This window comes from Lygodium microphyllum, chromosome 2 (assembly GCF_053477565.2).
Source record: "Lygodium microphyllum isolate KBCC chromosome 2, Lygodium_microphyllum_v1.1.10, whole genome shotgun sequence".
NCBI classification, from domain to species: domain Eukaryota; kingdom Viridiplantae; phylum Streptophyta; class Polypodiopsida; order Schizaeales; family Lygodiaceae; genus Lygodium; species Lygodium microphyllum.
This window is the reverse complement of record NC_141136.1, coordinates 159,861,432-159,889,101: the sequence shown is the minus strand read 5'-3', so window position 1 is coordinate 159,889,101 and position 27,670 is coordinate 159,861,432. Positions and strand designations below refer to the sequence as shown.

Below are 27,670 nucleotides of genomic sequence, written 5' to 3'. Positions count from 1 at the left end.
GCACTTGAAATGTATTTCTTTTGGCCAAGTCTTCGATGAGACATTGAGCAATTTCTCAAAGAATGTCTTGTGTGTCAAAAGATTAAGTTTGATCGCCAAAAGACCGTAGGGCTTTTACAACCATTATCAATTCTGAGCCAACCTTGGGAAAGCATTGCTATAGATTTTATTTTTGACTTACCAAAAATTAGCAAACGGTAATGATGACATATGGACTATTATTGATAGGTTTAGTAAACATGCTCATTTCATTTCAATCAAGAAGACTATTGAGTCTCAATATATGCCTAGAATATGTATTGAACAAATCTTTATGTATCATGGGTTATCACAATCCATTATGGATGATAGAAATCCATGAACCACTAGTCTTTTTTGGTAAGCTCTTTTTGAAAATTTGGGTATAAAGCTTACTTTTTTTCTTCTTATTATGCTCAAACAGATGGTCAAAGTGAGATAGCCAATCTCATAATATTGGATATGTTGAAGTGCTATTTCCATGAAGGCAATCAACAATGGAAAAAGCATTTGCCTTTGGTAGAATATGCCTATAACAACACAATTCATACTTCCACAGGTAAAGCACCATTTGAGATCATATATGGAAAACCACTCTTATTACCTATTCTTAAAACCAAGGAGAAGATATTTTATGCCGATGAGTTCGTGCGTGATATGGATACAGCTTTCGCTGAAGTTAAATAAGCTATCCAAAGATCTCAAGAAAAACAAAAGAAAGCAGTAGATAAGTATCGAAGGCAATTGATTTTACAATAAGGAGATTGACTGTGGTTAGAATTTGACAAAGCTTGTCTCAGAAGCTCTAATAAGCCTTCATCCCAAGTCGCTAAGCTCACAACAAGAAATTATGGGCCATTCCAAGTCATTGAACAGATTAATGATGTTTGTTACATGTTACAGCTTTCAGAGCATTGAAAAATTTCCAATGCTTTTCATATCCATGTTTTGAAGCCTTATAAAGGGCCTTCAACATTAGAACCTGCAATAGAGGATTCACCTGAAGTGGATGAACAAGAGAAGATACTTCAATCAGAGCAAATAATCTTTTATATGATTAGGAAATGAGGAAGATACATTTTTTAAAAATTCATTTTGAAATTTAAAAATTACTTTCATTTGGGCTCTAAATGGATGCTAGGAGAGTATTTTAAAGACTACTAAGAAATACTTGCAACTTATGAAGAAGCTGTAGGATTAGAAATACTTCAAGAAACGTCTTGAGGACAAGACAAATTTCAAAAGGGAGAGATATAACAAACCTTTTGTATATCAATTGTTACTAGGACATATTAGCTCAATGATTCCAAATTAATTTGATGCTCATATACTTTGAAAGACGATTTATATTATTTAAGTGTTTCAAAATATAATGAAATGTTCATCTTTCTATTTAAAGGTGACTAATCTGACCCTATAATTATTATACTTGGGTCGTTATTGATGAGATGCCCAAGAGCAATTAAAAGTTTAGTCGGTTGATTAGATTGACCACATAGCTCAAATGACCAAATTAGAAGTTTGGTAGCAGATGTGGATGTCAGAGAAGCAGGGCAACAATACCTTTTTAGGAGCAGTCATGAGGATGGAGAATGATGAAAATGCAGTAGCTGGGAGGGAGGCCATGGCTGACATGACATACAAGGATGATGGTGATGGCATTATGGTTTTGAATATGAGAAATTGTGGATGAAAGTGTCTTGCATAACGGTCCCCTTGTGTAAGACCTTTTGGGACTTTTGTCCTACCAAAGGGTATAGATTTTTGAGTTTGGTTTTTCATTTAATGAATTTCTGTTGGGGTTGTGTGTGTAACCAGCCTTCCTCCTCGGATAGGGTGGTAAATAACTTGATTAAGTACTATTTACAGCAATTAACAAATTCACAAAACTAAAATGCACACTTTACTATATAATTTTTGACATTGGACACTTTGTTGGCCCCAAAATTGACACCCCTTTCGGTATTTATTTAGCTTAATTGAAGAAGTTGATGTACAATGGGATTCTCCCATTCCCTTTCGGTATTCCAACTCCTCTTGCTGTCCAAAATGACCAGCAAGTCTTCAATCTGATTTGCCCCTTAATTCGGGCAATCAATTGGCCTTCACACTTGCTTTGATGGAGATGAAAAATGCCCCAAATTCAATTATTTGCTGGTTCTTCCACTTAAATAGACTAAAAACAGCTTTAGCCTTGTTGAATCCAAGTCTTGGAGCTTTCAATTTTTGGCACGCTTCTCGAAATTGCTGCTAAATTCTAATTTTTGTAGGAGATTAGGGTTTACAGTAGGGAAATTTGATTTTTCTCAGCCTTTGGTGATCTCAATGCTACAATCTTTGGAGCAAGGCTGGAAGATGAGAGAGAATGCTGAGGAGAGAGAAAATTGAGACTTTCTTTGCGAAGAACTGAAGAAAATCTGTCATTTACTACTGCTATTGTGTCTCAACAGCTTGTAGATGCAAAGAATTGAAGAAAATTAGTCATTTACTGCTGCTGCCCTGTCTACGAGCCTGTAGATGCAAAGAATTGAAGAAAATCAGACATTTACTGATGCTGCCTTCTCTCAACAGCGTGTAGATGTTGTCACCTGCTATTGATTGGTCTTCTCCTACCCCTGGCTGCCTCAGAAGGTCCTCCAATGGCTGCAAATCAGATCAACATCTCCTCCCTCTCTCTTGTAGGCTGAATACACTAAAAATGTCTCTTTGTGGCTTCTAAAGACGTTTTTCAGTCTTACATGGGCATTTTTGATAAGTGACAAACTTTTCAAATGGTTTTTCTAGCATTATCCATAATTAAATATTAATTTTCAGTCTTTAAGTACTGAAAATTAATCTAATATTTAATTTGGTGCCCTAAAAAAAATGTGATTGCTCAATAATTAAATTGGCTAGGCAACCTCCATTCTTGAGTGTCTCTATGCCATCTTTGACCATCAGATTGGCGTTAGGTACCATTAAATGCCACTTCCGTAGTGTCACCAACTAACATTTATGGCCACACGAATGACCTAGGCTAACAACTTGCACCAGATACGACCAAGTACTCGTGGAGCATAACTTATAGCAATTTTTGCCTTTGACATCCCGTGATTTCCTTGGGTCTTGGGGTCGTAAATTTACTCTTAACCCTAGTTACACCTCACATGTGCAACATTTACTTAACCATGTGATTAAAAGTTAATCCACATGTTAAGTGAGGTTTCAAAATACATGTCCTTATGATAGTGTGAGAGCTGGATAAATTGGCCAATAAATTGAGGATTATTTTACACCTAATTTTTGGTAGAGTAGCAGCTTCTAGTACTATGTATGATCTTTGTCTAGATGCGAAGGAGAGCTTTGAAGTTGAAGTGTTTTGCTGATGCATAACTTGGTTGTATCTCGCTGTCAAATGTACCATGCGTTAATGCTAGAAATAAATTACCAACTATGACACTATCTTGCTGTCTATCCTATCAAGTTGGAGTTTGCAACGTGAATGATCCTCATCTAGTGGCCTAATATGTAAGGAGATGATCCCCTCAAAATCCTCATATCCACAAGCTGGCCTTGTATTGGTAGTCCAAGCCACTGCTTTCCAAGGCACTATAGTGTATCACTAAGCACCTTGAAAGACCAGCCTAATGGCCCAAAAAAAGTGTCTTTGAGTCTCCTAAGTCGCATCATGTCTCACCCATGCTATTGAGACACTATCAAAGGTGAGCTAGGTGACTATTGTGGCTCTTATGTGGAGAACCCAAAGAAAGAGTGTGATTTCCTTGTCCTACATCTCTCCTCTGTTGTCCTCCAAAATTCTATTAAGAGAGCTTGAGTGTTACCTTGTCTGTACCAATGTCATGCAACAACTAGAATTGCTCTGATCCTACATCGGAGTCCTCCTCCCTAGTCTGCTTGTAGATCAAACAAGTTTGGAGTCCTGCCCTAGAACGGATTTCCATACTCACTTTCTTGGGTCTCAATGGAGTCTTCGCAAGAAAGTCTTCTAATTAGCTCAATACCTCCACCCCTCCTAATTGCAAAAAAGCTGGATCTGGATCAGTATACCACCTCTGATGACAATGTGCTACAACCCTGATCCTCCAACGAGAACAGCCTACATACTTTGTCAAATCTGCCTCCTATGTTATCATCTTCTCCCACTTGGATCCTTGTGTGATATTGGCCAACATAAATAAAGGAATATCTACTTTGGGGAACAACCCCCATCCATGTAAACATCCAAATCCGTTCTCACTTTCTTGGGACCATCATCAATTATAGACTGCATCATCAATTGACCTCCTCAAACTGTCCTTGCAATTTGTTCCTAAACATCCTAAAGAAGGCCTATGAAGGCAAACCACTCTTCTATTGTGCTAGCAACCCTTGCCAAGATGATTAACCTCAAAAATTAGCTGTATGGGTTATCCTTCAATCAGGGAAATTCACTGATCTTTCATCACCAAGTTGAAAGAGATTAGGGACAAGTTAGCAGCAGTCAGTTACCAAGTCAAGTAGTCGTAGATGGTTCATAGTCTCTTGAGCAAGTCACCGCAACCATGTCACTTCTCTTACAGTTGGGAAAATCTTCTGCTTGAGGAGGATCAAAGAGCTTAGCAGTTTGCTGGTGGCAGTGATGGGGTGACATGCACGAGCATTATCAGCCAACACTATGGTGTTTTGATTGTGCTTGTGTCTGATTGTATCAAGTACCCTTCTTTCCTTTAAGGCTACATCTTTGACGTTTTGGGGGTTAAAAAATACGAAGGCATTCATTCACTGTAAATATGACCCTTTGTATACTTAGTAACACCTACAATGCAATGAATCTCTGGCTGGTCAACATTTCAAATGATGTGCCACTCCAGAAAAGCATAACTGAAGTTTAATGGAGGTCCCTTTGCTAGCCAAAATGGTTGAGAACTGAAGCAGCAAGTCCTCTTTGCTCTATAAAGATGGCATTATATGTGGTTAGTTAACAATCCGTAAGGGATTTTTGTTGTTGTGTAACTGAATATTAATAGATTTGATATCCTTCAATAGGGACAAATAATATGAAACTCTTTCGTCAGTACAATCCATGCATAAATAATCAAATTGGATTTAACATGCTTGATGGAATGTTGGCTAAGAAAACATTTCTAATGAAGTTAGATAACACAGTTTCTTCCTGGCACTTAATTAAGTGTTGGAAAGTTTTCCAAGATGATATTACTGCCCATTTAGAGATGCCATTTTAAGCACTCAACATATGAAGCAGGCTGTGGTTGAGCGAAGTGGTGTAAGGTCAGAAGAAGTTGGAGATATTGTTGTTGGCATCGTTGTTGGCCCTGCTGGAAACAGAACAAAAGACTGTCGCATGGCAATGTTTCAAGCAGGTTTTCCAGGTAGAGATAATGAGTGCATGCAATGTTCTTTGATTTCTTTTGCTTTGATTAATTTTATTAAGGCCTTTCTTTTCTTTCATACATCTAAACAGTGCTGATCTACCTGGTGCAAAAAAGAAAGAAGTTAATGTGGTAAAGAAGAAGTTAATCCGGAAATGAATGCGGTACACTAATTGAGCTAAATATGGTTAGAAAATTTTAGTTTTTTTCAAAGGCAGTTTCTTAGACTCTTCACTGAGGGTTTCTTCAGCCATTATGTGCCATCTTAAAGCTTCATCAGCAAAACTACCAGACACGAATCTGGTTACAAGTTCAGGAAACTCCAGGGGCATCATGGAAAGACTCCACTTTGCTAAACCTTTGTCAGATCAGACGTTGCCATATACGTACATAAGTCAATGAAATTCACCTAGGAGCCAAAAAGTGGTGGTATCTCAGTAAAATTACACCCTCTTAAGGTTGGAAACTGATATAAGCCTAGGTGTTTTTTGTCCTAAATACAGAAAATGGTCCTTCTATTACGCTTAAGAAAATGTCCAAAGGGCTATGAAAACTCCATTGGAATGGTCCAAGAAAACATATAGAGGAACTTTGCTTTCCTAGGGTTGGCTGCAGCAATGAATACCTACCCCATGCAAAGAATTGTGAGCTTTGGTGGAGTACAGGGTAGGGGGTGTTGAGCTAAAACTGCATTATAAACTGATTAGCTCTTTAATTACAGCTCCAAAACTCAAATTACCAAACTTTCATTAAAAAGAAACACGATCCTAGAGAATGTCTGTGTGCCATAAGCCAAAACCTAATTCGGGAGTACCATGAATCTATAAATAGACAGGCTAACCACCACTCAGCCCTATCTTGTTTTGCAGATTGTTGGCACCCTATCTCTGCTGTCCACACCCTGTCATCTAGAGGATATCTCAATTTGAGCTTCGATCCACCAGTTGGTGTCTGCATCCAGCCCTCTTGCTATTGATGACTGTTTCCTGCCAGTCTATGCTTTGAGACATCATCTATAGGCTGTGTTTTGCTGCTGTCCATCACCTTCTGCCTGCGTTTCATCATCAGCTGCTGTCACCTACTCTAATGATATCAGCATTTTTCTGCGTTTACTGCCCGAACAGTCCATACAGTCTGCCACGTCATCAAGACTGCTGCATTTTGCTGCAGCAGCTGTTGCCTTCATCTCCCAGACAGATTTCCACTGTTCTGCTGCCCATCTGTCACTGATCCAGCTCTATAAAGTTGGGTTTGCTGTTGCTAGACATATTCAGAGGCTCTTTGCTGCATTTCGGGATCCGTCAGAGTATGACACACTCCCCAACTCATACTCCCTGCCCCCATCCTAGAGACATGGGAGTTTGTGGGTGGGTATTTCACCTTTGCATACTGTGTTTGCTGCATTGAGCATCATATATATTTAGCATTCATTTATTCATTATCTTCTTTAGTGTTCATTGTCTTTGAGTTACTGTAACCCTAATTGTGTTCTTTGTTAGTCTGTACTTTGTCGTAGGATTGTATTTGTTATTTATAGACGATGATTTTTTTATATGGTATCAAAGCTAGGTACTCATAGAAAAAACCTAGGCTTTTGATTGGGGAGCTCATCATTAAAACCAGGCTCATAGAGGGAAGAAGACTTTGAACACTTCTACAATGTTTTAGTTTTCTAAACCCACCATGTAGAGACCTGGAGCAAGAGTGGGTCTCAGAGCTTGCTTCGCAATGATCTGATATAGGTGGAGAGACGTTGGAATATCATGGAGTCCATAGACTATATGAGATTACATGAGCCAAGTATGATCTTATTCTTATGCATTGAGCTCAACAACTATTGGAAGGTAAACTTGTTTTATCCACTTTAGATTCGGTGTATAGATCTATTGATTTTGTAGAAAGGATGGATACTCCACATGGAATAGACCATTGGAGAAAACCAACGCGGAGCAAAAGCCTATATTCTCTAACCCTCCATTCATCCCCATGTTAGGTATGCCTATTTATACCTCGTATTTCCTTGTTCCTGCTTTTCGAAGATTTTGGTGATACTTGGGAGAAAGAAGGTATTGTGCAATCAATTTATGACAATATAAGTCCTGAAGAAGATTAGTTTCTTTATATAAACATAAGAAAAGGTGCTTATTAAAAAAAAAATTGTAAACCCTTTTGTAAGTTTTCATTCTCCTACTTTTTCTTCAAGTTTTTCTTCTCAAGGTCAATTTGAAGTAGGTGAAACATCTCATTCTTTTTTTCCATGTTCATCTACATCTTAGTTCCAAAGAGTAAATTCAGAAAACCAATTTAATGAATTCACTCCCACATCATCATCTCCTCAATTACATTTCCCACCCATTCCACCCACTTCTTCTGTTGCATTACTAGTTATACCATTCACTTTTACTATGTATACACCATTAGTGATATCTCACATCACACTAGAGGGTTCTTCAAACTTGGGCATAACCATAAGGGCCTGTTCATTTCCAAGTGGTACAGATGTGCTAGTGGGGGAGGCTCAACAAACCATCTCATATACTTTCGAGCTTTACGGATGGGACACCCTTCCAAGCTTTCTCGGCCCACCTTATCCTTCTTATATGACACCTCATAGTTCTTTCTCCTTGTCAGCCAAGCATGCATGATTTTGGGGCTGTTGGCACAATTTGGCTACTCAATGCTTTCATCTTTGATTTAGCTTTTAGAGTTCAAAGCCATCTTGCAAGATGTAAATATCTTTTTCATTGATAGTTGGACTTGGCTCAACATGCTAGTCTTTTCCTTGAGGAGTATTTAGTTCCTTTGCATACGACATCTCTTTTGTTGCACTGTCATGACTTTTAGACTTCTTATGTGATTAAAACCACCACCCATTACAGAAAAAAAAGTCTATGAATTTACGAAAAAAAAGGACATCTGTATGAACAAGTGGTGGATGGATATTTTGTGATCACTATGTAGTATTAGTTATGGCCAAACAATAGTTCTCTCTTTCTTTCCCCTGTAATAATAACAGTTCTCTCTTTCTCTCTCTCTCTCTCTCTCCGTGTTTGTTTGTCTTTGTTGATACTCATTTATGGCAACTTGGATGAGCTTGCATGGGCTAGACAATCACTAGCTGCCATTTTTCGACTGTAGATTGGATTGCCCCACATTCCCTCAATTGAATCAAGCTGAATTCAGTCATTAGGGTCGATGTTTTGAGAGTTGAGACAAGGACTTGGATCCAATTGCCTCTCTAGGATCCAAGATTTTACTAGAGCCACCTAGTATGTCAACTCTAGGGTTGAGAGCTTGAGACAAAGGAGCACTACATATGCAGATGTATTGTATATTGTGAAACACAAGGAATGTATCATTGCCTCTTCTGTGAGGGTTTTGGACCTCTTTGCTGTGTAATGGAGTACAAGGATAAGAGATGTCTAGGACTTTCCCCCTTGGAGCTTACTTGAAAGGTGTTGCACAACACTACTATGAGATAGGAGACTAGTGCCTAGTGGGATACATGTAGAGAGGAGTGAGAGGTCTTTTCCAAAATCTACATTCTACGGGCACTACTAGTTCAATAGACACAAAGTCATCCTACTAGACTATAGCTAACCCATGCAATGGAGTCACACTAGATAGGGCCGTTACACTTTGCCACGCATAATGACTTTGACCACTGGGTCCACGACTGAGGGGTCCATACCACAATTAGATCAAAGTCATCATTGCAAGAGACACAAGAGATTCACCTTTTGGTACATCACCAGAATGGCTCTAGACCATAGCCAGGATCATGTGTTGACTTTGAAATTTAAAGAGGTGGCTGTAGTATCTAGATCTCTTGTATTTAATAGTTTTAAGACTTAGAGATTGTTGGACCAAGAGGGGGCACAACAGAGAGTGATCCAGGTCGAGCAGAAGTGAGTGTATGAGTGTGACGGTTGGAGAGAGTGTGAGTAGAGTAAAAAGTACTAATTGATAAAGAATAAAATGTATTTATACTTCGGGCACGCAAAATGTGCGTTCACATGTACAATGTGCGTACACGGAGGTTACCGGACCTTTATCCCAACAAGAGGGGGCATAATAGAGAGTGATCGAGGTTGAGCAGAAGTGAGCATATGAGTGTGACAGTTGGAGAGAGTGTGAGCAGAGTGAAAAGTACGAATTGATAAGAGTGTACCAACAATGTGTTGGTACACAAAGAATAAAATGTATTTATACTTAGGGCATGCAAAAGGTGCGTTCACATGTACAATGTGCGTATACTATACATAGAGGTTACCGGGCCTTTATCCCAACAAGAGGGGGCATAACAGAGAGTGATCGAGGTTGAGCAGAAGTGAGCGTATGAGTGTGACGGTTGGAGAGAGAGTGAGCAGAGTGAAAAGTACGAATTGATAAGAGTGTACCAACAATGTGTTGGTACACAAAGAATAAAATGTATTTATACTTAGGGTACGCAAAAGATGCGTTCACATGTACAATATACGTGTACTATACACGGAGGTTATCGGGCCTTTATTCCAACAACCTTCCACTTAAAGGTTTGATATGGACCTCTAGCTAACCAACTCCCACTAGTCGAATGCAATGCTCGTGTTGAGCTTTGCTTAGACTTTTAGTGAGAACATCTGTAGGGTTATCTTGTGTTTTAATTTTGGTCAATGTGATTTGACCATCTTTCAGAATTTGTTTGATGAAGTGATATCGCACATCTATATGCTTTGTGTGTGAATGATACATGGCATTCTTAGCCAAATATATAGCACTCTGGCTATCACATCCCAAAACTGCAGTACCCATAGACGTGCTGAGATTATCTGCAAGTCTACTCAATCATATAGCTTTCTTAGAAGCTTCAGTAGCTGATACGTATTCAGCTTTAGTGGTACTCGGTGCAACAATGTTCTGCAACCTTGAACACGAAGAAACAACCCCACCAGCAAGTGTAAAGACATACCCGTTGGTGGACCTACGAGTGTCCAAGTCACTTGCCATGTCTGCATCACAATAACCCTGCAAACTAAGTGCACCCTGCCCATAGAAAATACTTTTTCTTTGTGTACCCTTAAGGTATCGAAGAATGCACTTGACAGCCTCCCAATGTGCTTTGCTAGGATTTTGTTGGGTATTTGACTCACGCCTCACTTACGCCTACGCTCATATGGGAGTGTCGGTGATCAGTAGGACACTGGGGCACTTTTTACTCTCGGTAGGAGAGGTTTTTTCTCCCAGACTTATAGTCTTATTGTGGTATGTGCTTATGTGCTTATGTTACACACTTATGGGCACTTAGTGTGTGTCGGGTGTGAATATCCCCTATAACCCTAAGGTTTAAGGGTTGTACTTTGTACTTTCTGGTTACACTCTTTCAGTCTATTCTCTTGGGTGTCCTGCTTCACTCGGTCTCTCACTCTCACACTGTCTACTGAACTCATAGTTGCACCTCGATCCTTCCATCTCACATTTGGTATCAGAGCAGTCTGCTGTCTGCAGACTGAAGCTCCCACTGTCTGCAGCCCCCGCCAGTTCTCAGTTTTGCTCCAGGCCTTCAGCTCCAGCCGATAGCGCAGCTCGTCTGCCTACTCCTGCTTGTCAGGCAAGACCTGTAGCTTGTCACCAGTTCAGCAACTTGACCTGCAGCTCGTCTGCTCGCCAGCACCGCCTGTGGTATCCAAGCGCAGCCTGCCTGTGGCACACCGCCTGTCTCTGTGCCTTTGTCCGTCCGCCAGCGCCCACATTCAGACGCCGCCTCCTGCTCCAGCACATTTGCCTGCAATCGTTTGCCTCTTGTCGCCAACGTGCAGCTCTAGCTCGTCAGGTCTGGGCGCCGCCTGTCACAAGCGCGACCTGTCTCCAGGGCCACCCGTTTCCTGCGCCGCCTGCCTGAAGCCCATTCGTCTGTCTGAAGTGACGCCAGCACTAGTGCCGCCTGTCTAAATCGCCACCTGCTGGTGGCGGCCTGCCTCTGGCACGTCCGCAGTATGCCCGACACCATCTGGCCAGCGACCGTCAGCCTGCTTGACACCGTTTGACCAGCGACCGTCAGCCTGCAGTCCACGTCAAGTATTTTTTAACAAAAATTTTTATTTTTAGTCCAGAACAAAGTTCTGGAAGAGGAGGTTCATACGCAGCAGGCGTAGCATACAGGATACATGTGTGGGATAAATTTGATGCAAATTTTTAGACTGGTTCATTAGAAATTTAGGGGCTTTTGTTTATTTTGAGGACAGTTGCATATGAATTGTTGTTACAGTCACAGAAAGACTGTTTTGACAGAAATTTTGGCAAAAATTTTGGGGATTTTGATATAACAGTGTTGCTAAGCACTGTTTGCACCTTGGGAAGCATGCATTAAAAGACAATTTTTGACAGAGTACGCCCTTGCACATTAATTGTAGAAGTGTGTTTGTTGCAATTTCTGGAAATTTGCAGATTTCCAGTCCTTACTGCTTTGACATTGTTCATTTGTCTTTGGAAATTTGTCATCATGGCAAATCAGGGAGGTGATGTCTTTACGTATGTATCCAAGGAAGACAGATTGGACGGAAACAATTACTCGCTATGGTCATTCATGATGAAGAATGTATTAGTGGCCAAGAATTTATGGGATTATGTCAGTGGAGAGGAAACTTGACCGGGAGTTGTAGCTCCCGTTACTCCTCCTCCCCATGACGCATGTGGACAATGGGGACCTCAGCCCGCTCCACCTCCGCCACTTCCTCCAAGAACTGTAGCTCAAAAAGCTTGGGATACACGTGATGCACACAAGCATACGATGCAATTTTTGTGGTAACTTTTTACCGACCTGTAGAACAGTGGTCGCATAGCATAAAACAGGGACTTTTCCTGAGTGCGTGTAGAAAACTTCCGCCTCCAAAACAGGCCCCGAAAATGGCCTCAAATAAAAAAAACAAGGTCACCAAGGGCTAAAGCCCTTTCCCGCAGCATATACTGCCCTCTTGCTTCACCGCGAAGGGCGTCTCAACCTGAGACAATGCACTTCTGCACTTTCCGGCTGTGCTACATGCAGAGACTTGCTTCCAAACCAGAAAAATGAAAGCACCACTGGTCGTACCAAAACACCGCGGTTGAGTTTGGAGCATATGTTTGCAGGAAAGAATGAGGCTCGGATCTCTTTCTTGAAGAAAGAGTTGGAGACTTTAAAGATGAACGAGGGTGATTCTATGCAGGATCACTTGAATAAGATTCAGGACTTGAGGGAGCAGCTCATGAATGTAGATGAGTATTTTTCGGATGCACAGTTGATATCCACCACCTTGAATTCCTTACCTCCTTCGTACTTGTCTTTTCATACTGTATTGAATCTCACCATGAGGATTGTTGAGCACCCACTCACTTTTATTCAGCTGGTTTGTTTGTTTCTAGAGGAGGAGCAAACAAGGAAAAATAGTGGTGTGGATGCTATAGTGTTTGAGTAGGCTTTTGTGGCAAGACAGAAAGGCAAAAACAGCAAGGTGAAAAATGCTCCACAGAGTTCTGGCACTTCGGGCACATCGCAGAATCGGACACAAGGGGGGACGCAAGCTAAAAAGGGAAAATGTCATTATTATAAGAAGCCAGGCCACTATATCACTGAGTGCAGGAAGCGCATTGCCAAAGAGGAGTCAGGAATGTCTGTTTCTACTACTCCTTGCACTGCTAGTGAGTCCGCGTCCTTTGTTGTGGACGGGGACTATTGTTTTTACACTTGCAGTTATGATATCTCTTGGGCCGATAGAGCACTTAGCTCTACAGAGGATGCTGACACTTGGTTCTTTGACAGTGGTGCTTCTAGACATATTACATCTCACAGAGATTTGTTTGCTTCAGTTAGTGCACCTCCCGTTGGGAAATCTGTACAGTGTGCCAATAATGCATCATACCCTGTTCGTGGTATTGGGGAGATTCAACTCACAGCCATTGATGGCTCTATTCTCCGCCTGCAGGATGCTTTGTTTATGCCTGGAATCAAGAAGAATTTGCTTTCTATTTCTTCTTTGGCACGTTGTGGTTTGCAGGTCACATTTGATGATGATTGTTGCATGGTTAAAGATAAAGAACACATGACTTTGGTCTTGACAGGATCTTTGTGTCATGGTTTATATGAGTTGGATGTTCTTTTAGTAGATCAGACAGCATACTTGACATCCACTCTTACTCCTGCTATGATACAGGCAGAGTTATGGCATGCTCGTTTGGGGCATGTAAACTCTGCAGCTTGATGCTTTTGCAGCGTACTCAGATGCTGGATGGCTTACCTCTCTTGGAGAGACCTCCTGAGCACTTATGCGAGGGATGCATTTTGGGAAAAATGCATCGTTTCTCATTTCCCCGTGATGTTGCTTTCAGAGCAACAACCAGATTGCAGTTGGTGCATTCAGATGTTTGTGGGCCTATGCAAACAATGTCATTGGGCGGTTGTTACTATTTTGTGACATTCATTGATGACTTTACACGTTTTTGCTGGGTCTACTGTTTGAAAAAGAAGTCAGAAGTGTATGATGCATTTTTTTCTTTCAGTGCACTTCTTGAAAATCAATTTGGATGCAAAATTAAGACTCTCCGTTCGGATTGAGGGGGGGAATACATGTCCTCTATGCTGAATTCTTTTTTGAAGCAGAAAGGCATAGTCCATCAGTACACTACTGCCTATACTCCACAGCAGAATGGGGTAGTAGAGGAAGAATCGGTCACTCATGGAGATGGCCAGATGTATGCTAAAGGCAAAGAGCTTGCCTCATAGTTTTTGGATGGAAGCAGTCATGTGTACTTGCCATATTTTGAATAGATGCCCTACCAAAGCCTTGAAGACCATCACACCTTTTGAGGCTTGGAACAACCGTAAACCTTCTGTTGGTCACTTTCGTACCTTTGGGTGTCTTGCCTATGCCTATATTCCACAGGTACTTAGAAAAAAGTTGGACAACAAGGCTGTTAAGTGCATTTTTATGGGATATAGCAATGAGAGCAAAGGCTACAGACTCTATGATCCCATTACAAAGAAGGTTTTTGTTAGCAGGGATGTTGTTTTCGATGAAAAATCAGAATTATCCTTGGCTAGTTTGGACACATATCAGGCTGCTCGTGATGTTTTTGAAGGGCTGCTGCCCTTTACTTTTGGTGATTGAGCTGGAGCTTCAGAAAATGAACCTAATGTTCAGCCAGCTGCTCCTATGGAAAGTGCAGAAATTCAGCCATTGGCTGATCGGAATATTCAGCATAATGCTGAAACTGAAATTCAGCAAGAGCTTGCACATAGTCAGGAAGCTAGACAGTTGCCTAGATGGTATTTGCAGACTATGCAAGATAGTCCTTTGGATGCACCCATGGCTGGTCCGTACTAGAAGGCAAACTCGTTTGCATGATTCAACACATACTATGGAGTTTGTTATGGCAGCAAGTACTTTTGATAATGAAGAGCCTGAATGTTATGAGGATGCACAACACAGTGTGCATTGGATGGCAGCAATGCAAGCTAAATTAGATTCTATTACTAAGAATCAAACTTGGGATTTGGTGCCCTTGCCATTTGGGAAGAAAGCCATTGGAACGAAATGGGTCTACAAACTGAAAAGGAAAGCAGATGGATCCATTGATAAATACAAGGCACGGCTTGGAGCTAAAGGCTACGCACAGAAAAAGGGCATTGATTATGAGGAGACATTTGCTCCTACTTTTCGTATGACGACCATCAGGTCTATGATTGCTTTGGTTGCACATTATGGTTGGACAGTGCATCAGCTAGATATCAAGACGGCATTTTTACATGGAGAATTTCAGGAGGAAGTCTATGTACAACAACCCATTGGTTTTGCAGTTGAAGGCTCAGAACATTTGATATGCAAGCTCAAAAAGGCACTATATGGTTTGAAACAAGCTCCTAGAGCTTGGTATGCAAAAATAGATGCTTTCTTGCTTGGTCAGGGGTTTCTAAATAGCTCATTTGAGTCTACCCTTTACGTATGTAAAGAAGGGGGATCTATGTTGATTATATGTCTTTATGTTGATGACCTTTTGCTCACTGGAACACATGCTGATTAGATTTCAGCATTCAAACAAGATTTGTAGCAAACTTTTGACATGTCTGACTTGGGAGTTTTGCATTACTACTTGGGCATCCAGTTCATACATGATGCTCGAGGTATTGGGCTATCACAGTCAAGGTATATTGGGCAGCTTCTTGAGAAGTTTGGCTTATAGGATTGCAAGCCAATTTGTACCCCCATGGAAACTGGACTGAAGCTGTCATTACATGATGACAGTGATTTGTTTGATATACATACATATGCTTCTGCAGTTGGATGTCTTATCTATCTATGCAACACTAGGCCGGACATACAGTTTGCAGTTTTAGCTTTGAGCAGATATATGCATCAGCCAGGTATGTCACATTGGCAAGCTGTCAAGCGTGTTTTTTGTTACTTGCAGGGTACTCGATCTCTTGGGTTGCTTTATGCCAAGGGGAGACCACTGCAGTTACATGCTTACAGTGATTCTGCTTGGGCTGGTGATTATGATACACGTCACTCCACTAGTGGCAATTGTTTCTTTCTTGGCTCTTCTTGCATTTCGTGGCTTAGCAAGAAACAATCCACTGTTGCCACATCGTCATGTAAAGCTGAATACAAGGCAGCTTTCACTACCACAGTTGAATGCGTATGGCATAGACGCTTGCTAGCCGATCTGGATGTATCTGTTACAGAGCCTACTTCTTTGTTCACTGACAGTCAGAGTGCCATTGCAGTGGCACGGAACCCAGTGTTTCATGCCCGCACGAAACACATTGAGATCCATTATCACCTTGTCAGAGAGAGGCTACATGCAGGTGATATCAGCCTTGTCTATTGTCCTACCACCAGTAATGTGGCAGACATGTTCACCAAAGCTCTTCCTTGTGACAAATTTGAAGCATTTCGCGATGCTTTATGATATCCTTTGGTGGCGGATGATCCTTGTACTCTTGATCACTCTTCACTCCAGGGGGGTTTGTTGGATATTTGACTCACGCCTCACTTATGCCTACGCTCATATGGGAGTGTCGGTGATCAATAGGATACTGGGGCACTTTTTACTCTTGGTAGAAGAGGTTTTTTCCCCCAGACTTATAGTCTTATTGTCGTATGTGCTTATGTGCTTATGTTTCACACTTATGGGCACTTAGTGTGTGTCGGGTGTGAACACCCCCTACAACCCTAAGGTTTAAGGGTTGTACTTTGTACTTTCTGGTTACACTCTTTCAGCCTATTCTCTTGGGTGTCGTGCTTCACTCAGTCTCTCACTCTCACACTGACTACTGAACTCATAGCTGCACCTCGATCCTTCCATCTCACACCTCACTTATGCCTACGCTTATATGGGAGTGTCGGTGATTAGTAGGACACTGGGGCACTTTTTACTCTCGGTAGGAGAGGTTTTTTCCCCCAGACTTATAGTCTTATTGTCGTACGTGCTTATGTGCTTATGTTACACACTTATGGGCACTTAGTGTGTGTCGGGTGTGAACACCCTCTACAACCCTAAGGTTTAAGGGTTGTACTTTGTACTTTCTGGTTACACTCTTTCAGTCTATTCTCTTGGGTGTCGTGCTTCACTCTGTCTCTCACTCTCACACTGTCTACTGAACTCATAGTTGCACCTCGATCCTTTCATCTCACAGATTTGACATAAACCTGCTAATAACTCGCACTGCATGAGCAATGTCTAGATGAGTAGCAACCATAGCATACATAATAGAGCCACAAGCTGATGCATAAGGAACTCCCTTCATAGCATTTTCTTCCACGTCATCTTTCGGGTTGTTGGCTTTGCTAAGCTTGAGATAAGGAGGTAAGGGTACCCCAAAAGGCTTAGCTTCAGCCATGTTAAATCTGTCCAGTATCTTTCCAATGTACTTTTCTTGAGATAAAAACAACAATTTTTGCATTCTATCTCTACAAATCGTGATGCCCAAAATATGCTCTGCATTCGCCAAATCTTTCATGGAGAAAGCTGATTTCAGCTGATTTTTGAGAGCATCCAAGCTAGTCTTTCTTTTCCCAGCTAGTAACATATCATCCACACACAAAACAAGTATGATGGGGCTGCCATCTGTATCCTTTTTCATGTACAAGCAATGATCTGCATGGCTGTGTGTAAACTCATGAGATAGCATAGAAGTGTCAAACTTTGTGTATCACTGCCGTGGTGCTTGCTTCAGCCCATAGAAGCTGTGTTTTAGCTTACATACCATTTGCTCTTTTTGAGGAATTACAAAGCCCTCGGGCTGTTTCATGTAGATTTCCTCATCAATGTCACCATGCAAGAAAGCTGTTTTTACATTCATTTGATATATTTGTAAATCAAAAATAGCATTAAGAGCAAAAAGCCCATGTAAAGTGGTCATCTTCACAACAAGTGAGAAGATCTCTTGGAAGTCAATCCCTTCCTTTTGTGGATATCCTTTGGCAACTAGCCTTGCCTTGCACTTGGGTTTCCCATCAACTGTCTTGACTTTGTACATCCATTTGTTTGGAAGTGGCTTCCTTCCCTTGGGCAATGACACAAGATCCCAAGTATCATTTGCATATAGAGATTTAATCTCTTTATGCATAGCTAGCTCCCAGCTATTGCTGAACTCACATGACTTGGCCTCTTTGTATGTAAGAGGCACATCCTCATCTGTAAGCATCACATAATGCAAGGAGGGGTCAAACCTATGTGGTTGCCTTCTTACGCGTGTAGACGTGTGTACCCAATGATCAACATTTTCAAGAATTGGGTCTATATCTGGAGGTATATTATTTTTAGCATTTATTGGTTACTGTAAACCATTTTCAGCATGCTGTTCATGCTGTACAGCACCTTCATTTTCATTTCCAGCACCTGCATTTTCATAATTAGCAAGCCTATCTTGCTGTCCATGACATCCTTGTGCTCCTATTTGCTGTCCATCATCGTCTGGCTAAAAAATAACCTGCTGATCATCAATTTCAGCCTGTGGTACAACACCTTGAGGCTCATTTTCTGAAGTAATGGGTGGCTGTAAACTCTGAAATTTCACCTTTTTCAGATCTTCATTAGAGGCTAAAGTGGCTTTCAGCAATTTTGCCTCATTGAACACCACATTATGGTTGCGAATAATTTTCTTGGACTGAGGTAACCACACTCTGTAGCCAAATTCACCCTCATCACCATAGCCCATGAAGATGCCTTTGGTGGATTTTGGGTCAAGTTTGTTCCTCAGCTCATCCCTAACATGCACAAAAGCATCACAGCCAAATACGCGTAAATGGTCATATGCCAGACCAAACCTCCTCAGGGATGCCATTATTTAAGGACCTGTTTGGAGAGCGGTTGCAAATGTGAACCATGGTTTTGAGTGCCTCTCCCCAAAATGCATGAGGGAGATTAGCAGTGGACAACATGCACCACACTCTTTCACATAAATTCATATTATATCTTTCAGCCACCCCATTTGAAGAAGGGCTGTAAGGGGCTGTAAGCTCCCTCTTAGTACCATGCAAGTCACAAAAGGACTTGAATTTAGTCGATGTGAACTCACCCCCATTATTAATTCTCAAGCATTTCAGCTTTCTACGTGTTTGAGTGGTCACAAATGCATGAAAAGTTTTAAAAAAAGCAAACACTTCACTTTTCTTTGTCAACAAGTACACCCAAATCTTCTTGGAACAATCATCAATAAAGGAGACAAAATATGCAGCACCATCCAATGATTTCATGGGCATACTACATACATTAGAATGCACTAAGTCCAAGACATTGGACTTACAAGAGACACCAGAGTAAAATACATTTTTTATTTGCTTTCCAAACTGACACTCATTATAAAAATCAAGTTTAGAGACTTTTTCATTAACCCTCTTGAGAGAGAGATAAGGACATCAAGTCCTTTTTGGCTTATATGGCCTAATCTCTTATACCATAACTCCAAGTGGTTGCAAATTTCAGCAACTGCAAGAAACTTGCCATTCAAGGCTTTACAGTGCAAACAATACAATGTGCCCTTCTTGGTTCCTTTTGCAATCAGCATGGAACCCTTTTTCACTTTCCACAAACCACCACCAAACAGTGTGGTGTAGCCATGCAAGTCAAGTTGACCAACAGATAGTAAACTCTTTTTAATGCCAGGCACATATTTGACATCTTTTAGCAGAAGCTCTTGACCATTGTCTAAAGACAAGTGTACTGTACCAATCCCATAAATGCTGCAAGCATGGTTATTTCCAAGATACGCCTTTTCATAACTACTTGCATTGAACATAGGAAAACACTCCAAGCAAGGAGTCACATGGAAAGAGGCACCAGAGTCTACAATCCAAGTTTGAGTGACACCATCATCAACTAACAAGAGTGCATCAATCACATCAGCCTTGGTAATTTGCATATCCTGCATGTTATATATAAGGGCATCATAATCAACTGCACATAATATATTAGCCTGTGTATCTGAAAGCTCCTCTATGACCACGCGGGAGGCCACATTGGCCTTTTCTTTGCCTTTGGTTGTCTTTGATGCATCTGTCTTTTCTTCCTTCTTCTTTTTATCTCCTGCATTCTTCTTTCTCTCTTGTTCCTTTTTGTAGTACCTGCAATCAGGTTTCTTGTGGCCCTTTCGACCACAGTGATAGCAAGTAATGCCACTCTTATCCCTTCCTTTGCTCTTGCTCCTGTTTCTGTGTCCTGCATTTGCATTTTTCTTTTCAGCCCTGCCTCTCACATTGTAAGTTGAGTTGCTACCTTCTCCACTAGACATATGTCTAATTTCTTCATTCAAGATAGAACCCCTCACCCCATCATATGAGAGATTGGGGTTATTGCTGAGTGAAACCACCAAGGTCTCCCAAGAGTTAGGCAGTGTCATGATAAAAAAGATCGCCCTCAACTGATCATCAAAGTCCAAGTTTGCATCTTTGAGCTGATTCAGAATCCCTGTAAATGCACTCAAGTCCTCAACTACAGACTTTGACTCATCCAGTTGCATATTCATCAACTTGTGCATTAAATGCACTTGACTAACATGTGTGGTGATTTCATAAGTAGTTTTCAGCTTCTCCCATATTGCATAACGTGTGTCTAAACCCTTAATGTTTGTCAAAATGTCATCAATGACACCTATCTTTATGTAAGCCAAAACCTTTTTATTCACTCTGGCCCAATCTGCATCAGACATTAGTGTGGGTTTATCTTCTTGCAAAGCATCCTCACAATCCTTTAGGAACGAAATGTCTTGCCTAGAGTCTTTCCAAAGGTCAAATCCATGACCATCAAACCGTTTTATCTCCATCAAACTCTTGATGTTTGAACTAGAAGAAGTTGTAGCCATTTTATCACGAACACAGGAGTAAATGCACTAACCTGCTGAAGCACATGATGAACCAGCAAAATACACTGTTGTTTTTTTTTTCTCAACCAGAAGTAAATTTCTGCTATTTGTACATGAACTAGCCACCATATGGGCAAAGATGCAGAACGTTACCAAATTCTGTGCAAATCCCCAAAATTTCAAGTCCAAATTTGCATTAATGTCAGTCAATTTGACCCAGCTGAGTAAAGCTTTGCCAATACATGAAAAGCCCCAAATTTCTGGGATCTAGCGTCAGGAAATTTTGCTGAAAGGGGCAAAATTTTGACTAATTTGGAAAAATCCCCAAATTAATTTGGGTCACCGCTCGCAATGTCTGCAATTTTTGACTCAAAAGTCACTGACGGCCTGGATGAGATCAAATCCGGAAAAAGCCCCAAATTTCTGGCTCGAATCCTCACAAATTTGTGATCTGTGCTTGTGGCGTGTGAACCCCCGTCGAAGACAAGTGGTAACGAGAAGATTATAGAAAAATTTGATTTTGTTTAAAAAAACAAAGAAACTGGGGGGGGGGGGGGGGATCCGTTGACCCTGCCTTGTCACATCACGTCGCCCGTAGACGTCACCCGCCCATTTTCTAGCACGATTCAGCTTGCGCCGTCTTTGTCGTCGTACCCGCTTGTGCCCTACAGATTGTCGCGACTGTCGCCTGCGTGAATCGTCGTGCCCGCTGGTGCTGCTTGCTCCACGCTGCGACTACTGCCTGCTGGTCACCGCACACTCAACACCTCGTTTGATCCTGGTCCCGCTTAGTCCTTTACTTCGACCTGCAGTCACCCAGCTGTCACGTCTTCTGCCTGCTATTAGGTGCTGCACACTTGCTACTGCAAGCCCAGTAGCCGTCGCCTAAATCTTGGGAAGCGCGCAGAGTCTTGGCTGTGATACCAGTTGTTGGATCAAGAGGGGGCACAACAGAGAGTGATCGAGGTCAAGCAGAAGTGAGCGTACGAGTGTGACAATTGGAGAGAGTGTGAGCAAAGTGAAAAGTACGAATCGATAAGAGTGTACCAACAATGTGTTGGTACACAAATAATAAAATGTATTTATACTTAGGGCATGCAAAAGGTGCGTTCACATGTACAATGTGTGTGTACTATATACAGAGGTTACCAGGCCTTTATCCCAACAGAGACCTTTAGATAGCAGGCTTACACTAGGATGCATTTTTGCCACTTTCATGATTAGTTGATATCAAGATGTGTTGAGCTAAAAATGCATTAGCTTCACTTAAATTAGTTAAAGGAACTCGTTACTTCTGCTCCTATTCTAGTATGCCCGGATTTTTCGAAGGAGTTTTCCATACAGTGTGAGCCCCACAACATGCTTAATTAAAGAAGAAACCTTGTTTATTTAAAAGAAATACATTCCTAGAGAGTGTTTGTATCCCATAAGCACAAACCTACTTGGGAGGGCCCAAACTTTCTATAAATAGGTATACTATCCTCCATTCAGCCCTAATCTCATTTGTGTAGGTTTCAAGTGTTTTTAACATGCTGCCCACACCCCGTTTGCGGAGGACATCACAATCCAAGCTGTTCATTTGTAGTCTTCACTCATCTGACACCTGTTTCTAGCCCTCCGTCATCAGTTTGCTGTTGTTTTCAGGTAGGCGACTGTTACTCTATCCTTCTAGTTGTCGTGAAGTCTGCCACATCAGCATACTGTTGCGCTTACAGGCCCTAGCTATCTCCTTGCATATTTTCTCTCCTCAAGGTATTTCCATCATCTCATCAGCTTGTCATTGCTGTTTTCTCTCTCTGCAGCTTGCATTTGTTGTTTTCTCTCTTCTTCTAGCTGTGTTTAGTTTTCTCTCTCCTCACTTGCATTTTTAGTATTTTTCTCTTCTCACTTGGGTTTTTAGTATTTCTCTCTCTTCACTTGCGTTTTTAGTCTTTCTCTCTTCTACACTGCCGTTTGCATTAGGTCTAGCCTTCCTTGGTTGCGTTTGTTGGTTTTTGACATTTGGAGGCTGCATTGCTATGATTTGGGATCCGTTCGGAGTATGATACACTCTCCAGCTCATTACACCTGCCCTGATCCTTGGGATATTGGAGTTCGAGGTACAATATTCATTGACTGCATAGTGTGTTTGCTGCATGAGCATTGTATATTCAATAGTCATATCATTCCATTCATTCTTTGTGCTCATTGTCTTTGAGTTACCCTAATCCTAACCATGTTCTTCTATCAACTTGTACTTTGTCGTACGTTGTTATTTGTGTTTCTGTGTTAGGGTATTTTCTTTATATAGTATTAGAACTGAGTTTTCTGAGAGAAACCTAGGCCTTGATCTGAAAGCTCTACATAAGAAGCAGAAACAATAGAAGGGCAGATGACTTTGAATACTACTTCCACACCACTTCTCACATCTGAGCTAAATCCATTGAGGAATGAGTCGAAGTGGGCCTCATAGCTTGCTTCACAAGCTTGTGACATGGCCGGACAGACATTGGATTACCATGGAGTTCGAGGATCTTACGAGATCACTACAGCTAGTACGATCTCGTTTTGATGCATAGAGCTTAGCAGCAGATAGAAGGCAAGTTTGAATTTCACCCTTTAGATTCAATGCACCAATCTATTGACCATGCAGGAAGGGCGAAATCTCCACTTAGGACTGGCCATCCACAAGTGGAAATTGGCATAGAGTACACTCCATTGCCTTTATACTTATTCTCTCTGGTGCTAGGTATATCTACCATTTCAGATTATGTTGATAATGATTTCTCTTCTCCTATTGGTATGGATGATTTTCATGATGAAGGATGTTTGCAAAACAATTTTTGGTTTATGAGTAATGAGAAAGATATATATTTCTTTATGAGTTTCAAATAAGAAACTGTGAGTACTTCTTCCCCTTCTTTTCCTTCAAACAATTTTGTTTTCAAAGGTTCAAATGAAGTGGATACATCTTTATCGTCATCATTTCATTTTAATGCATTTAATGGACAAAAGGAATCCACATTATTTTCCACATCTATACCTATCACAAATCCATTTAATCTCCCTTCCATCCCATCCCTCTTATTTCGCTACCACATCCTTTCAATCTCCATTAAGTGCACTACATGTTGCATCTCATGCAGGATTACATGTGCTTTCATTCACCACATTGGGGGGTTCTTCAAACTTAGACACAACCATTAGGATCTCATCTCTTCCTCAACCTGGTGGTGTTCCATCTTTTCCTCACACACTTTTAGGATCATGGTAGCCTGGGTATTCCCCCCAGTCTCTCTTGAGTGTGGATGAGTTGGTGCCACAATTTGCCTCCATGGCATGACCTAGTGGACCCTCTGGTCATTATGTTGTGTCCCAGTTGATCTTTGGATAGGGCTTACATGTCCCAGTGCCTCCATCTCCACCGGTACCTTATGGAAACATTCATATTACAGTGTCTCCACATCAATTCGCACTCATTGGACATGCACAACCAATTTCCGCCTACCCACCTCTTTTCCCTTGTTCTTATTAAACAACAACACCACCACCACCACCACCACCACCATCTTATCCTCCACATTCATCTTACCTCAGATTCCTCACATCTCTTGGTTCTACCTCATCTTCCGTCAAGCATGCATTCAATGACAAGACTCGTTTTAACAAGTCAAACTTTACAACTTGGTCAAACTTGACGAGACATATCCTTGACTCAAAGAACCTATGGGATTTTGTGCAAGGGTTGGAATCCCATCCTGATCCCGCACTTGTTTCTCCATACGAGGTCGTCCGCTCATGGAAGGCTAGGAATGCCTTTGCTATTGTCAAGCTGATGCAAGGCTTATTGCCTGAGTTTCATTCTTAGCTTCAGTATTTTGACTTAGCATCAGAGCGATGGTCACACTTAATTAAACGCGCTGTGGCTTGGGATAGGACGTGTCAAATAAATCTTGACCATGAACTTTAGAACTTCAAAATCTCTGACCTGGGATGACCTGAAAGTCAATTCGATTGAGTATCGCGGCGTCTCCTTGCCGAATTCTCAATTACGGGGGACTCCTAACTCCTCAGATGATCAGGTCACATTATTTCTTAACAAGCTACTGCGTAATATTTCAATTTTGTGCAAGAAGTGGTTTCTCTACCCAATTTACCCACATTCTATGAATTTGATTGTCAGCTATTGCATTATGCACGTCTGTTTGTTTAGTTTCATATAAAGAATCTCTCAGAGGGGGCTCTTGTTGCTCATTCTTAGAAGGGGCAGCAAGGGAAGGGCAAACAAAATCAAACTTTGAAACAAAATGAAAATCACAATTAAAATCAAGATCGAAATCAAAATAAAATATAAGGAGGGGAATCATAAGAAACCTCCCAGCCTCAAGACCCGGGTGGTAGAATGTACCTAAGAAGCATAGGTATTGTCAACATTGTCAAAGGCAAGAGACACAGCACCAAAACCCAAGTTACAGACCCCCGCCCCTCAGTTCGACAATCCCCCTCAGGGGAGAAAGGGTGATAGCAAGGGGTAGTGGAAAGGTCAGATTCACACTGCCATTAGTCAGCCATTTCAGTCAACAACGTTCTCAATTCCAGAGGGCTTGTCTGACTGGTTTGCAGAGGTTCATATCATCTCCATAGAGACATACGATGCGAGTCTCGTCCACATCTGCGAGTTGCCTCTCGATGGGGTTACTGCAGATGCCCACTCCTCATAGCCGAGCACACCAGCACTTGTTTGGATTGTGGATAGTGGAGCTACACATCACATGACTCCTATAGAGGATATCTTTTGTATTTGAGCCCCTGCAGCCTAGCAGGTTCACATAGGAAATAACTTCTCAGTCAAGATCTAGGCTCAAGGTTGCGTTAGTTTTGCCACAATGACATTCCATTCATCAAAGTTTCTTCTCTCTTCTCTTCTCTTCTCCATGTTTGTCGAGTTCACTCCGTGTTCCTCCCCGCAAACCCTACTGTGTCACTGGTATGCCATCTTTTGACATGGTATTAGAGTTGGACATGCTCAAATAGTGGCAAAGATCCTCCACTCCAGTGAAGGCAAAGAACGGTGCGGGTTCGGCATCCACTTCTCTTCTTCTTCCGCTGCATCAAAATCTCGTTTTTGCAGGTTTCAGGTGTTTTCAGCTTGCTGCCCACACCCCTTTAGCGGAGGACATCGCAGTCTCAACTGTCCCTTGTTGTCATCTACAGTCTGCTCACACCCCTTTCGTAGAGGACATTGCAGTCTTAGCTGTCCCTTGCTGTCATCTACAGTCTGGCGCTTGTTTCCAGCCTTCCATCCACAGTTTGCGGGTGTTTACAGCAAACGACTATTGCTGATCACTCTCCATTCAGAAAACAATCTCGTGTTTGTAGATTTCAGGTATTTCAGCTTGTTGCTTGCACCCTGGATGTGGAGGACATTGCAGTCCAAGCTGGCCATTGCTCTCTACAACAGTTAGGCGCTTGTTTCCAGCCTATCACACATTGTTCGGAGCTGATTTTAGCATATTGACTACTGCTACTGTTTTTTCCTGCGTTTTTAGTATTTCTCTCTCCTCACCTGCGTTTTTCTACTGGTTGCAACCTCTTACTGCTGGTCGCATCCTCCTTCCATTGGTAGCTCACTTCAGCCGTTCCATTGCCCTCCCACCCCTCGAGGCGGACAATGCGGTTCGTGCTTTACACTGCCCTCACAGCTCTTGAGGCGGACATTGCGGTTCGTGGTTCATGGTGGTTGATCTCTTCCTTCTTCAGCAAGGCACACTTGTATCCATGGCTTCTTTACCAAGAGATAACCAAACTATTGGGTGCTCCTACTATGGCATCACTAGACACACCACGGATGCTTGTCGACTTCAACCTTTGCTTCCCACCCCCTCGGAGTAGATGCGTCTTTCACCAGGTACTCCTTGTGCCACCTCTCCTTTCTGGGCTACAAAGATTGTTCTGCATCGGCTATGAGAGTACTATGCTCAAGGTAATAAGACACATCCAATGCGCACTAAGTCCTTTCGAGCACATGGAGGATCGATGGGCGCTACGACCTCCTAGAGATCGTCACAGTGCCAGTGGCAGTCTTGTCCCACCTATTTTTGGGTACAATGGCTACCATGGCCCGTGGTTTTGCAGTTCGCTCGATTGAGAGAGAGCAATTGTTGGATATCGTCTCCTCGCCAGGCCGCTCCTTCAAGAGAGAGTGGCTGGTTGACTCCTTCCTCTTCTTCGGCTTCCCGGTCTGCTCCATTGAGAAGTAGCGATTGTTGCCCGGAGTCTGAGCTCCACCATTCACCCTCACCTACTCAGGTTCGAGAGGCCACCTTTGGGAGTTCTTCACCACCCGAGATACCTTCTTTAGCATGCCCCGGACGGCACTTTCTCCGTCATCAGATGATACAAAGTTCGTGATCTATGAGGTTTTGGATTCCCTATCTATCTCAGAGGGGAATTTAGCGAGGGATGAATTCTTTTCGCTCTCCAAGAGGGCTGTTTCTCCTACTTTTTCTTCACCTTTAGAGGGGGATTCTTTACCTCCCGCTTTAGAGAGGGCACCTACTCCACATGAAGTTCTTTACCCATCATCTAGTGTCTTGGGGTGGTTGTCTTCGAGCAGTCATCTCTTCTACTTATACCTAGGATCACGACGATCTACGTAGCTTGGTCCCTTGGAGGTTCAGCCGTGACTTGGTGACGAGGCCTTCGTATTTCTTTTAGCATGGATGCATGGAGCTAGTGGCTTCTCTCCCGAGATTGAGTTTCAAGTTCTCGAGTTCACTCTGTCTATTGTTCTTTATTACAGGTTCCCTTTGGAGTCTAAGACCTTGACTGTGGTCGCTATGAAGAAAATTGCTCGCCTCGATTGGCAAAGTTGTTGAATGGACAACAAGTTCACCCCAAGGTGGGGGACATGATAGACATCATCCAGCAAAGTGAGATGGAGATCTAGGTTAGTAAAAAATTGATGCGACCTTGGGCTTGAATCTTG

At 42.0% G+C, this 27,670-nt stretch overlaps 1 protein-coding gene across 4 annotated transcripts in view; it reads left to right on the top strand.

Moving 5' to 3' along the window:
- The window catches only part of LOC148040538 (3-ketoacyl-CoA thiolase 1, peroxisomal-like), a 215,272-nt gene that overhangs the window by 54,088 nt on the left and 133,514 nt on the right, over positions 1 to 27,670 (top strand). For all 4 annotated transcript variants that reach the window (XM_087700626.1, XM_087700645.1, XM_087700635.1 and 1 more), the window contains one exon: positions 5,261 to 5,387. In XM_087700626.1, the coding sequence (XP_087556752.1) occupies positions 5,261 to 5,387 (127 nt within the window). The remainder of the gene's footprint in view (positions 1 to 5,260; positions 5,388 to 27,670) is intronic.